Source organism: Notothenia coriiceps, unplaced genomic scaffold, assembly GCF_000735185.1.
Source record: "Notothenia coriiceps isolate Sejong01 unplaced genomic scaffold, NC01 NC01_scaffold00029555, whole genome shotgun sequence".
NCBI classification, from domain to species: domain Eukaryota; kingdom Metazoa; phylum Chordata; class Actinopteri; order Perciformes; family Nototheniidae; genus Notothenia; species Notothenia coriiceps.
The window spans coordinates 1-13708 of NW_011362256.1; the positions used below are offsets into that span (position 1 = coordinate 1).

The 13708-nt window shown below is 40.5% G+C and overlaps 1 protein-coding gene across 4 annotated transcripts; it reads left to right on the forward strand.

Moving 5' to 3' along the window:
- The first annotated feature begins 5576 nt into the window (after nucleotides 1-5576).
- On the forward strand, nucleotides 5577-12331 carry tax1bp3 (Tax1 (human T-cell leukemia virus type I) binding protein 3). Of its 4 annotated transcripts, none has more exons than XR_799808.1 (5): nucleotides 5579-5797; nucleotides 8282-8401; nucleotides 10054-10131; nucleotides 10237-10544; nucleotides 10982-12331. XR_799808.1 is itself a non-coding variant. In XM_010786790.1 (5 exons), the coding sequence occupies exons 1-4, from the start codon at nucleotides 5756-5758 to the stop codon at nucleotides 10384-10386; spliced, it is 390 nt and encodes a 129-aa protein (XP_010785092.1). In that variant the 5' UTR covers nucleotides 5579-5755; the 3' UTR covers nucleotides 10387-10417; nucleotides 10449-12331. The 4 variants fall into 4 exon arrangements, 3 of the variants coding, with proteins under 3 accessions (XP_010785091.1, XP_010785092.1, XP_010785093.1); XM_010786790.1 differs by having other exon boundaries at nucleotides 10237-10417; nucleotides 10449-12331; XM_010786791.1 differs by having other exon boundaries at nucleotides 10237-10413; nucleotides 10445-12331.
- Nucleotides 12332-13708: the final 1377 nt, after the last annotated feature.

Sequence of the window (13708 nt, forward strand, 5' to 3'; positions counted from 1 at the left end):
ACTCAGATCTTGTTCTTGAGTAAAAGTAAAAGTACTCAGATCTTGTTCTTGAGTAAAAGTAGAAGTACTCAGATCTTGTTCTTGAGTAAAAGTAGAAGTACTCAGATCTTGTTCGTACTTGAGTTAAAGTAGAAGTACTCAGATCTTGTTCTTGAGTAAAAGTAGAAGTACTCAGATCTTGTTCTTGAGTAAAAGTAGAAGTACTCAGATCATGTACTTGAGTAAAAGTAGAAGTACTCAGATCTTGTACTTGAGTAAAAGTAGAAGTACTCAGATCTTGTACTTGAGTAAAAGTAGAAGTACGCAGATCTTGAACTTGAGTAAAAGTATAAGTACCAGAGTGTAGGAATACTCTGTTACAGTAAAAGTCCTGCATTCAAAATGTTCCTCAAGTAAAAGTAGAAAAGTATTATCATCAAAATATAGTTAAAGTAGCGACAGTAAAAGTAGTCATTGTGCAGATTGGTCCATTTCAGAATAATATATATGATATGTTTTATAATGATTGATCGACATGAAAGTGTTCTCAAAGCTGGTAAAGGTGCAGCTAGTTTGAATGAGTTTGTATACTGCAGGGTAGCTTGTCGATTTACTCCAGGTGGAACTAAAGTCTGATTTAATACTTGATTATATTTCACATCATTCATCCAGATCTGTGAAGTAACTAAAGGTATTAAATACATGTAGTGGAGTAGAAGTACACCATGTACCTCTGAACTGTAGTGAAGTGGAAGTACAGAATAGCATACAATGAAATACTCAAGTAAAGTACAAGTACCTAAAAATTGTACTTAAATACAGTACTTGAGTAAATGTACTCAGTTACTTCCCACTTGTTCAAATAACCGCTGTCTGATGCCAGGATTTTTGTCGTATTTAACCAAGTTCCAAGATAAATATTTATGCTTTGGGTGAATTTCTTCTCCTATCTTAAATGGAAAGTCCCACATCTTTAGCAGCAACATAAAACTAAAAAAGGAGAAATATTTTGTTGATGTAGGCCTGGATTATTCCTGCTGGATTACTCCCGGATCAGAAAAGCACATTTAGCAGAAGGACACGCTCTTGATCAAAAGCCAACGTGGAAATATTTATAACTGGAGGTTAACAGCCCAGACTTTCTAGCCTGGCTGACAAATGATATGTTATGGCAGTTATAATTCACAGTGAAGCTTGTTCTCCCTCCATCCCTTCTGCATGTGTGGACGTAGGAGGGAGGAAAAGCTTACATAATTATACAATTGGATTATATCTGAACAGGTTTATCTCCGGGAAAGTGGAAAGAAAATAGAGTTGCTGCAAATACATCCAAGCTGCAATGTTTATCTTACGCAGCGTCCACATGGCGGCGTGCGTTGAAGCTTGCCGGCGGGCGTGTCTGAAGCTCGACCAACAACCAATCACATGAATCTCCCGCCCCGGACACACAAGCACGCGGTTTGATTGGCTAGAGCTTGTACTGGCATATGATTTGATTGGCTGGCGCTTCCGTCGAAGCTTCAAAAGTTGAACATTGCTCAACTTTTGAAGTGAGCAACGCGAGCAAAGCGAAACGAGGCTCCCACAATGCAGTTCGGCAAAGTGTGACGTCACCCCATTCAAAGTGAATGGGCAGAAGCGTTGAAGCTTCAACGCACGCCGCTGTGTGGACGGGCCGTTACAGCTTCACACTCAAATTGCAAAAACTCCTCTTCTTACTTTATCACAAAGACATGTCCCAGTTTGATGCTCTCCACAAAACATTTATTAAAATTAAAAAGTATTCCACAATGTTTTCTGAGGTAGAAAAGTAATGTTTGTTGACTTGTTGTCCTGATCTGACGTTAAATCGACCGGACTTCTTTCTTTGCAAGCTCTTGCGGGGCCACAGAAAATGAAGTCTTGAGTTGGACACCCCTGCTCTAAAGCTTCTTCCTGGTTTAGTTTGTGTGAGTTTTAGTGAGTTGTGGATCATCACATTATTTTCCAGCGATCGCTCTCTCGTCCTCCTTTCGGCAGCTGACTGTCAGCCTTTTTTTTTAAAAGGAGAGGACATCGACTCTTCACACCAATGCCCTCTCTCATTAGGGAAATTCCTCGTCTCTGAAAGAGTGACAAAACCCAGCCGTCCGTCACAGCTGTCAGGGACAACGGGAAATCACGATTAGCTGTCTCCGGGTGGACAGGACAGGAGTGGCATATAGGGATTGATTATTGTCCGGAAAAAAGTGCCTGCTCCTCAAAGAGAAACACAATGCCAGCGACAGAGAGTCTGAGAATACAAAACGTTTTTGTTTACGACCATTCGGTGTGTAACTGCATAGATACAGAAAGAAAGCTACACCTGTAACAAATCATTTAATAGGAAGTTTTCCAATAACTTTAAATGTATTAAAAACTGTAAATGAATCAGCATTTTAACACTTCCTGTTTCCTCTTTAATGGTTTCCTGAATGTGTATTTGGTTGTTATCCTGAAATAAGGTCTGTAGTTAACACAAGCTGAAGATATTTATATTCTACGACATAAGATATTTCAGTAAATACCCCACTGGTGGATTTAAAAAGGGTGGTTGCTAAAAAGTGTCTAAACAAGACGACTAAATGCCATCACGCCCAACTTTAGCCTCCTTTAGCTTAGCGGTGGTGACGTGAAGTCATGTGACCGTGCTGTACTTCCTTTATAGCACAACATTAGCCACCTTTAGCTTAGCGGTGGTGACGTGAAGTCATGTGACCGTGCTGTAGTTCCTTTATAGCCCAACATTAGCCGCCTTTAGCTTAGCGGTGGTGACGTGAAGTCATGCGACCGTGCTGTAGTTCCTTTATAGCCCAACATTAGCCACCTTTAGCTTAGCGGTGGTGACGTGAAGTCATGTGACCGTAGCTGTAGTTCCTTATAGCCCAACATTAGCCACCTTTAGCTTAGTGGTGGTGACGTGAAGTTATGTGACCGTGCTGTAGTTCCTTTATAGCCCAACATTAGCTTTTAATAAAGATATTACAGTACTTGAGTTAATGTACTTTGTAACTTTACACGACTGCAAAAATACAACATCCCTGCACCACTGTATGCAGGAATAAGAATGTAGGATGTAGAAATGGACCAGCTGTGTAGTAACGAGTAAACCGATGAACCCACTGACTATGTTTCTCTTTCCTGTTCCCTCTCTTTTTGCAGCATGCTCTGCGGCTGCTCGCTTTCCGTCAGATCCACAAAGTTCTGGGCATGGAGTCTCTGCCGGCGTCGAAGGCCAGCGCTCGAAACCGCAAACGTCGACGTGACGGCAGCGAGGCGACGGAGGGAGAGGGCGAGGGGAAGAAGGACAAGAAGGAAGACTCTGAGAGCGCTTGACCTCGAGTCCTAGTTTAGAGACTTGTAGAATATCACGACTTGTTAACACGCAGCTATACATATATGAATATAACTGACAGTGACGTAAGTGACTGAGAAATCTGTAGAGAAATCCTTCTGTGTTATGGTGTGCAGAGATAAATCACGAACTGATTATTGCATCATTCCATTTCAGTAAAACTGCACACACTAATTACTGTTCATTTACAAAACTTTAAGCAAATGTTATATTGATATATGTGACGTTAAACCATCAGCACCTTCAGAAACCTGATATCTGGTGCATGACATTTTGTCCACTGTTAATCAAGAAAGCAAATAAGATTTAGAAGCTTTGACACATTCACTACCAGAGCTCCTGCATCACAAAAACAAAGCTAACACTAATTTAACTTCCCCACGTCATTGAGGTTTTTTTTGTTGCGCGGAAGACAGGCAGTCACACTGGAGGAGAGGATGTTGCACAGTCTGTAGCATGCTGGGGGAATGGAGCACTTAAAGAAATGACAATGCAGCCTGGGGTTTATCATTTGAATAATATGCCTATTAATCTTTTTTCTTCCAGAGGAGAGAAGAGCTTTAGCCCGACTGAATATCTACTGTAACGATCATGTAGTCCTGAACTTCTTCCTTGTGCCTGCGTCTTGTAGTGTGTCACACAGTGAGGGGTAATGACTTGTGTTTTTATGTTGGGTTGTTATTGTAATGATATGGTTTCACAGAGATGTAGGACAGGGAAGCGACAGTTGCACAACTCTTTGGCTTAAAAGTTGAGAGAAAAACCGTTTTATTATCGTGCCGTTTTTAGTTTGATTTTCATTTATCGAGAGCATCACATATATAAGCTTATTTTATTTCTGAAGGATGTCGCTATCCGTTTTGTATCGTTTCAAGGAAAGTGTGAACGTTTGCCGTCTTTATCATTTGAATGTCTTTGTAGTATTGCCTCAAGAATCATGGAGAGATATTAAAAACACTTTTAAGCCATTTTGTGTCCGTGGTTGATTTTCAGTGTACATTTTAACACTTTCCACATTCAACACTTGTTTTTATTGACAAAAGGGTTATATGTAAAAAGCATTCAGGTGAGCATCAGCAGAACATAACAGATTTAAAGAAGCCATATTGATTTTGATGCGGAGTGTGAAAGGCACTGTCTTCGCCAGCCATCAGCCCATCACTACGCGTACTGCCTCTCATTCAAGCGCTTGTCACCATTCTGAAACCTCGGTCCTAACGGCAAAAAGGGCTGATGCAGCCGCAGAGCTTGCTGCAAAGGAGGCTCAATATAAAGTAACAAAAACAATGCAACATCCCCTTCAGTCTCACAGAACCCAAATTGGGTTATCTACACTTATTCTTAGCTATAGAGACACTTCAGGGTGATAGCAGGCCACCCCAAATACTCACTCGGAGAATATCAGGCCATTCTGATGAACAGTTTCAAAATAGAAGACTTGAAACCTCATATATATATGAGCTATCGTCCCTCTATGAGTGAACAGTTTCAAAATAAAATACCTTTAAAGTCTCATATGAGCCATCGTCCTTCTATGTACATCAGAATATTAGGACATTCTGATGTACAGTTTCAAAATAAAATATTTTAAATGTCATATACTGTATGAGCTATCGTCCCTCTATTTTTAGATAAGAACAAATAAAGAACTGTCCATAATCAAAGACTAATTATTACACTTCTCGCTGATAGCAGGCCTGCCCAAATATTCACTCGGAGAATATAAGGTAATTCTGATTTAGAGTTTCAAAATACAAGACTGTTGAAACCTCATATATGAGCTATCGTCCCTCTATGAGTGAACAGTTTCAAAATAAAAGACCTTTAAAGTCTCATATGAGCTACAGTCCCTCTATGTACATCAGAATATTAGGACATTCCAGCGGGACATTCTGATATAAAGTTTCAAAATAAAAGACCGTTGAAATCTCTTATATGAGCTATTGTCCCTCTATCAAACGGTTAATTCCCTTTTTAAGTTGTGATACTATGACAAGGAATACATTATTTTACAGGTGAGTTAAAGGTGAAGCCACCCTGTTCAGATCACCATGAGGTCACTGTTTTCCAGGTCCTTATAAGGGACACACCCATACTTGTCTCGGAACACAAGGGGGGCCCAACAACACTTTGGGAGTTTGATTTGTAACGCATGAGTCAAACCCAACTGTTAAACACCGCCCTCACCAGCTACCTCGTGCTACAAAACGCGCTAACTTGATAGGCTGGGGGGCCAGGTGACGTCGCCCTGGAAGCAGAGCAGTTGGTTTTTCCAGCCTGGGATTTATGGAGTAAATCTACCAAGTTGTCCCACTATCAAGAGCTTTTTACCCAAAAATAACAGCTGGTGGTTGCTTTTTAGTTTGTTTATTTGTTTATAACTTTAAATATAGTAGTAGCGCAATGTCGAATTTCATCCCGGGACAGCCGTTGGTGGCAGTTGTGGTAAGTTTGGGAGTACCGTAAAGTGTTCATTCAACGGCTCTCTTTTGTTCTGCTTCTTGTCCACAATGTGAAATCTTGTCAGTACAAAACTCTGAATTCAATGTAGTTGACTAGTCATAATGAGCTCACTAATGTTAACTAGCTTTATTAACTTGTATTTGTTTGTTTAGCAGAGGTGCTACAAAACAAAGCTAGCCGGTGGGCAAACAAACCGCCCCTAGAGTTCGAGTGCACTTGTATTCTGAGCTTTACGGTAAATCTTTTTTAGCTTTATTCTGTCATTTATTTCTTTTTACGGAATTATTCTGACTTTAACGCTAAATACACATGAGTTTATACTATCTACGTTCTTACATTTTAAGGAAATATGTTTAACTCTACGGTAAATGGCATTGAGTTCATCTGTCAATTTGCTTACTTTTTAAGGCAATATTCTACGCTTTACGGTATTTTTTTACATTGTTAATGTCAGCTCTCATTTTTCTTACGTGTTGTGATCTGAAAGTTTAACTTAAAGAGAGGCTTATAGAGTATTGTTAGAACACCATATTCAATGTAATTCATCAAATGATCAGACTTTCCTCGACCTTTTCTCTGGGCGTCACCTAGTGTGCTTTAATGCAAAAGATAAAGCATACAGGGTGGTGCCTTCAAATGTTGCAGGAATTTTCACAACTGATTATGAAAAAGCCACAGAGGTGCTAGGTGACTGTGTTGCAGGGTCACGTGAGGGGTGGGGTTCAGGTAAAGAAGGGTGGGTAGGAGGTTAACTGTATTGTGTGTCCTAAAGGTATGTGGTATCCACCATCAGTAAAGACATGGTGTTTGTAAATCATTGAGTGTATTACTTGATAATATAAAGTCATTTCCTTGGATAAAAACATTGTAGCAGCAGAAATCTTACATTTTGTAAAATTGTTTTGTCAAATAAGAGATGTTTATTAAAGCCTAATGCTGTATTGTTCAGGTAACAGATACCAAATATGACATTCAAGAGCTAGGCTGTGTCAGCGTATTTATTATGCTCAGGATCGCCGACAGCTGGGACCACGATATGTACTTAATGGCACACTTCACAGTTAAAGCATAAACCTGAAGAGCTTCTAAAAAATACAAAGATGCCAAATATATTTATAGTACAGTGTCTTGTTTCTCATTTCCTGACGTGTGGCATGTGGCGCAGTGGTTTAGTGCGTTTGTGTTCGTATCAGGGGGTCACAGGTTCAAACCCCACTGCAGTCAGCATGTCGTTGTGTCCCTGAGACACTTCACCCCAAAGTGCTCCTGTAGGGATTGTCCACAGTATTGAGTATGTTAGTTGCTTTGGATAAAAGTGTCTAACAAGTAACATGTGATGTAATGTGTATTCAAACACTGATATATCAATTTAATAAGTCTAATATAAAGGTTCCCTATGATTACTACTAGGATGACATTAAATTCCCTCTCAGTCCACATATAGTAAAACGTAATATTTATAGTTTCAAGTGATGGAACGTTTGCCAGTCAGGCTTTTAAACCACTTTTAACTGGGTGACATTCTGTAAGTGTGCTGACTGATGACTCTGTGTTAACAACTATCCAGACTTCCTCAGACTTCATTGGATCAGCGACAGCACTCAGTGAACGTCTGCTTATTCATCAGTACACACACACACACACACACACACACACACACACACACACACACACACACACACACACACACACACACACACACACACAGGCTGCCTTTGTGTGCAGGAGTGTTGTGAGGAGTCACACTCATCCCTCCTCTGCTCTGAGAGCTGCAGCTGCTCGCCGAGGGCTAATAAAGTCTGACTGTGTCTCTGAGGACTTCAGTCGGTGGGAAACAGCCTCTGAAACCAGACAGTTGTCAAGTGTTGAAATGTGTCTGCAGAGGGTAAATCAGAGCCTCAGTGGAGGGTAACAGGGCTGGGGTTTGATCCGCTTCTTTTGCCTTTTTTACGGTCTTTAATTCATTGCCGATTCGTATAAAAACACTCACAATAAGTCCATCCATTGAGCTGAGTTTCCATTGTTGGTGATATCGTGAATAGCTCCACATGAGTTGCTTTAAAAAGCTGTCTGACTATCATGGTAGAGAAGTAGAAAATGTAAGAATCAACATATTCTAACTAACACAATGTTTTCTTTCTAAAAACACTTTATAATGCAGTATATTTAAATATGTAGCAGGAGAATACTTCGGACAGGAAAATCATGACACAACGTTTTCTAATGTCCATCCCTAGTGTGCATGTGTTAAATGAACACATAGATAGATGAACACAATGTAATGTAGCAGTTATGATTAGTGACCATCACAAAATAAGAAACATTTCCTTGAAAATATTGTGTATTTGTTGTGCTTTTTATTTCAGTTTTGGGGATTATTTATAAACTACTAAAAGTATTTAGTGTGTCAGGGTTTATAAATGTAACGGGTAAAGCCATAACGATGATTTGTTTCCTGTGGAACAGCAACGGATTGAGATCAAGAAGCTGCGGCAGGGAGATAATCTGATCCTGGGCTTCAGCATCGGAGGAGGGATCGACCAGGACCCCGGGCAGAACCCCTTCTCTGACGACAAGGCTGACAAAGTAAGAGTGTGTGTGTCGTGGCGTTTTACACCGTTTCTACATTTAACATCCACTTTTAGGGCTGCACCATTTGGGGAAAAAATCTAATTGTGATTTTTCTGACAAATATTGCGATTCGATTTGCGATATTTGTTTTTAAGCGACCCAACGGAAGTTTATTGTAAAATGTGGCCATACCTCCGGCTAGGAAGGTCGTATCAACGTGCTCCCGTCTCTAGCACCCCCGCAGCCCGAGCTACGAGTGAAAGAACTAAACTTACATGAAACTTCCGTTGGGTTGCTTTAAAGTCAAGCTTCAGTTTAAGATTCACCCTGTGATAGAAACATGTGATGGAGCGTTACTAACCTGACTCAGATGGTTCACCAAACCATCTAGGAGAGCTCCATTGGAAGCCATTTGGAAAGGGCAGGCACTTTCAAAAATACATGGCAGATGATTGGATCAATCTGTCTATCACCTTCTATCATGGGCCACTTCTGATTGGTTAACAATGGCTGGTGCATGTGGAGCACAGCACTTCTGATTGGTGTGTTTTTTGAATTTTAAAACATTAAAAAAATAGCAGGCTTTGCGATTTGATAATTGCATCATTTGAAATCGGCATACAAACAAGAAGACAAACTTCCTCGCTTCCAAGTAACTAAAAGTTCTCCGTATCAAAATGGAACAAAAAGAACTCGGTCAAAAGACTCTACCGCTTCCCGTCTAATCACACCCTCAGCTGTGAACCATCGTCCTGCCTTATAGAGGCATAAAGACATGCACGTCATACCCGACAGCGCACACCTGACAACAAGTGAGACTTAAGATAACATCTTTTAACCCGTAGTGTGACTCACAAAAACAAATAAGAGTTTACTCTAAATCCTTATATTATCAAGCCACACATTCAAACCATAACGATGAAAGCAAAAAGGCTCTAACAGTGTGTGTGTCGTTAGGTATTCCATGCTGTACGCAATGCATGCTACAACAACATTGCTTTATTCATCACCACACACACATCTGAATATCTTGAGCTCAGGTATTCAACATCAGATGGAAAGTGTCACTACAGCAGTTCTCTCCTGAGTTACAGAGGAAGGACAAGCCTGGACACATTACCTGCAGCCTGCGGAGGAGACGGACCCCTCACTGATGTCATGTCTGACTGCAGGTTTCTACAGAGTGTGGTTCACCTGATGTCAGACACACACCTCGTTACAGAGCCTGAGCGTCAAAACGTGCAGCACGAGGTTCAGATAAAGGGCTGGACAGGAATAGGAGATCGAGGAACTTCAGTCTTTTGTTCCATTTCGCCTCTCAAACGATTTATTCCACAACAAGCCCTAAAAAGTCAACAAAAACCTTGCGTACAATTTTCACATTTAATAAAGCAGATGGATGACAGCACGGTTTATCTTGTGTGCGGTTTATTATTGTTGATTGTTATTTAATATTTTTGAGGTAGTGGTTTCTATATTCTGTAATAAGATACGATAAGAAGTACGTTTACTGCATTTTTTGCGTTGCAGCGGCTTAACAAGACGAGGCATTGTACATTAGAGAAATGAAAAGATGCTCAAATTGTAATGCTTTTATATCTGTATCTGTCTGTGCTTGATATAAAGTGGATGATGTGTAACAGTAGGTGTGTTTCCTGTGTCCTCAGGGGATCTATGTGACCAGGATAACTCCGGGAGGACCAGCCGAAACAGCCGACCTGAGGATGGGAGACAAAATAATGCAGGTGTGAAGAGAAACTCAATCTAGATCCACTCTATCATTATCAATATGTCCTTTCTGAAACGCAGTCCTCCTCCTCTTCCTCCTCTTCCTCCTCCTCCTCTTCCAGGTGAACGGCTACGATATGACCATGATGACCCACGACCAGGCGCGCAAAAGACTAACGAAGAAGAACGAGGACGTCGTGCGGCTCCTGGTGACCAGGAAGTCTCTGGAGGAGGCCGTGAAGAACTCGATGGGCGGCCACCAACGACAGTAGAGTAACAAACACAGATGGTGATGTCACCGTGGCATTTTAAAACTGCGTTCAATATCTACGTGACTCAAGTGTCTGCAGAGGACAGTCGTTGGCAACAGGACGGGGCTCTTTATGTCCACACACACTAATTATCATCTTTTCTACTTCACCTTTTAAACATCTCCGAAACATCTCCGTCTGAAATGAGCAGCAACCTAAGAAACCCAGATTATCAGGGGCACGAAAAAATGAAATCCAAATTACTTTTGACATTTTTTTTAGTAAAATGTTCATTATTTTCAAAAGGTTTCTGTATAAAAACCTAACTAAGGGTAGCAACGAGGAACAGTTTATCCAGATATTCCTAATATTGACTATAATTACAATTATCTTGCTCTGGTTTTTGAACAAAATCGGCTGAAATGAGGCGTTTTTTTCAGGACATTTTCTAACATAACGCTAACACATGTCTCTACACACATCTGTTTTAAAATAAACAAGGCAGCACATCTTTAAGGTATTTGCTTTCAGTCGTTGGACAACAGGACGAGGCTCTTTATGTCCACACACACTAATTATCATCTTTTCTACTTCACCTTTTAAACATCTCCGAAACATCTCCGTCTGAAATCAGGAGCAACCTAAGAAACCCCGATTATCAGGGGCACGAAAACAAGAAATCCAAATCACTTTTTCCTTCCAGTTATTGCTAAACGTTGTGTTCTGAAACTCTCTTCAGGAAAAGATCTAATAAAAACCTAACTAAGGGTAGCAACAGGGAACAGTTTATCCAGATATTCCTAATATTGACTATAATTACAGTTATCTTGCTCTGGTTTTTTAACAAAAATCAGCTGAAATTAGGCGTTTTTTCAGGACATTTTGTAACATAAGGCTTCCACATGTCTCTACACACATCTGTTTTAAAAATAAACAAAGCAGCACATCTTTAACTCGCTCCCACTCTGGAGGTATTTGCTTGATACGAGTTATTTGGGAGCAATCTTAGTCTCTTTGATCAAATGTTGTGCGTCATTAATGTGTCGTTAATCATCCGCGTTTCATCTCATTAAAAGAAAACAGTCTGAACTCTACAGCGTTGATGCCAAAGTTAAAGTTGTGAATTGATCGAAGCAGTTTTTATAATTATTTTCTTTACAACAAATCATATTCCTGTATGCACAATGTATTCACGCATACTAATGTCTTTTACACTAATATTACGTTTGTTTTTTGTGATCACATGTAGTGTCCTTTTTTATTCTGCGTATGCTAAAATAGCCCCAGGGTATCTCATGCTAACATTCCTCCAGCTTGACTGACTTCACGGTATCATTTCATTTCCCCTATATCACTTTAATCTCCTTCAGCGTGGGAAAGTTGGTATTTTCTTTCTTTTTGATACGAGCAAAAACCTGCTAGTTTCACACTGGAATCAACTCAGAAAAGTGTCTCTAAGTGGTTTATTGTCAATGAGCTGAACACAGCAGCAGGGAATGTGGTTTAATAATGTGCTCAGCAGCCTTTTGGGAATACCTAACACTAAATGTAATAAAACCCATTTGTTTTCCACACTAACTTTTATATACACTTCAAAGTGAAATCATAAACCATTGTCTTATCCTTGGGTGATGTTATTGGCTCTTTCTTATACTGTATATAATATATTTTGTTCTCTGTGTGTTTACAACAACAGTGTGATTTGTGTGACATAAATAACCTTATCTATCAAGTGTGTTATTACAACTTGTTCCACTGTTCAACAGGAAAGGGATTCGCCTTTTATACCAATGACAATAAATGAATGTTCAAGGTCCGTCTGAAATATGTGTCATAATGTATTAGACATATTTAATTGATCATAAAACCTGATCCTTTTCAGCCACACCTCTCCATTTTAAATACTGTCTCTGCCAAGTACCCCACACCTTTTTGATATCAAAATAAAAACCTATATGAATAATTACAATATAGTGATGTGTCATCTGTGTCTGATCAATCAATAAAACACTTTCTGTAATAAACTGCAATAACCTCAGGACATGAATATCGCTGCATCATTTTGGTGAGGTACACTTTTAGTAGTTTGCATCACTAAACCTCATTTACACCCCGCAGTACCCCAAAGGTACCACTAGAGGACCATGCACCCCCATTTGAGATTCACTGCTCTACAGAACTGATGCATAACCTTTCAGACTTTAAAGGTCCCTACACTGTTTCTCATCAATATATCACAGGTCTCAGATATACACAGAGCCTGTCTCTGATTGGCTGGAACACCAAACAGATCATTGCAGCATTACCCATAATCCCCTCTGTTTCAGCCCTGTTTCAAAAGTGCTGATTATCTGTTGCCCCTTTCACACCAACGCGGTTCCAGGGCCGGATCGGAGCTAAAGCCTGAAAAGCACCGTTTTTTCCTGTTCACACCGCAGCGGAGCCGCCTCTAAGCTCCGGAATCCGCTTCGTTTCAAGCACCAAAAAATTGTCGGTCTCGAAAGCAAGCACCGCGTACGTCACGCTTACGTCGGAAGATCTGGGCTGTGTCCAAATAACACGCGACATCCACCTTTCCGCCAGCCTCAACATGATCTGTGGAAATAACATTGAGAATCAGTTATGAGTTATACCATAGTAATGAATGCTGCAAAGCTGGGTTTTTGAGCTTGGCGCATGCAGAGGCTAACAACAGCTAGCTCTAACGCCATCGAATAGGACGTATATTTACCTTCTTCTCTTACCGAATCGTCGTTGAAGTTGATGATAATGATTGTAAAGAACTTTTGAATGTAGCATGTAACGACTGTAAAGTTGGTAGCAAAGTCGTCCCATTTCTTCCATTTCGTCTCGACAGAGCAAAACCAAAACAAGTAGCGCTTCAATACAATCGGCCATTGTTGTTGTCGATGTGAGGGGTTTCCGCGCGGTTTGGCTTTATGAAGCAGGCACGCAAACGGTTACGTCATGACTCAAACGATGACGCAGCACCAGTCGGGCTCTGAGCGGTGTAAACAGAGCGGGAGCTGAACCGAAGAACCGGTTCACACACACCGGAGTACTTTTCCCGTTTAGTTCCGTTAGTGCCTGGGATTTTGCGTTCACACCAAAAAGAGAACTTAGTTCAGAGAACTTTTACCCCCATTTTTAGTGCCTGCTAGAGAGGTGGGACTATCCTGGGGAGAAAAAAGGAGGAGATTCAGGTGATAAGGTGTGGGGGGGTGGGGGTTACCTTGGCTGCTGATTGGCTAATGGTTACACAAAACAAAACATCGTTATGACATCACAAAGTGGCCAAAATCTGATCAGCTCATTTTCAGACAGGTTTTTATAGAAATGGATC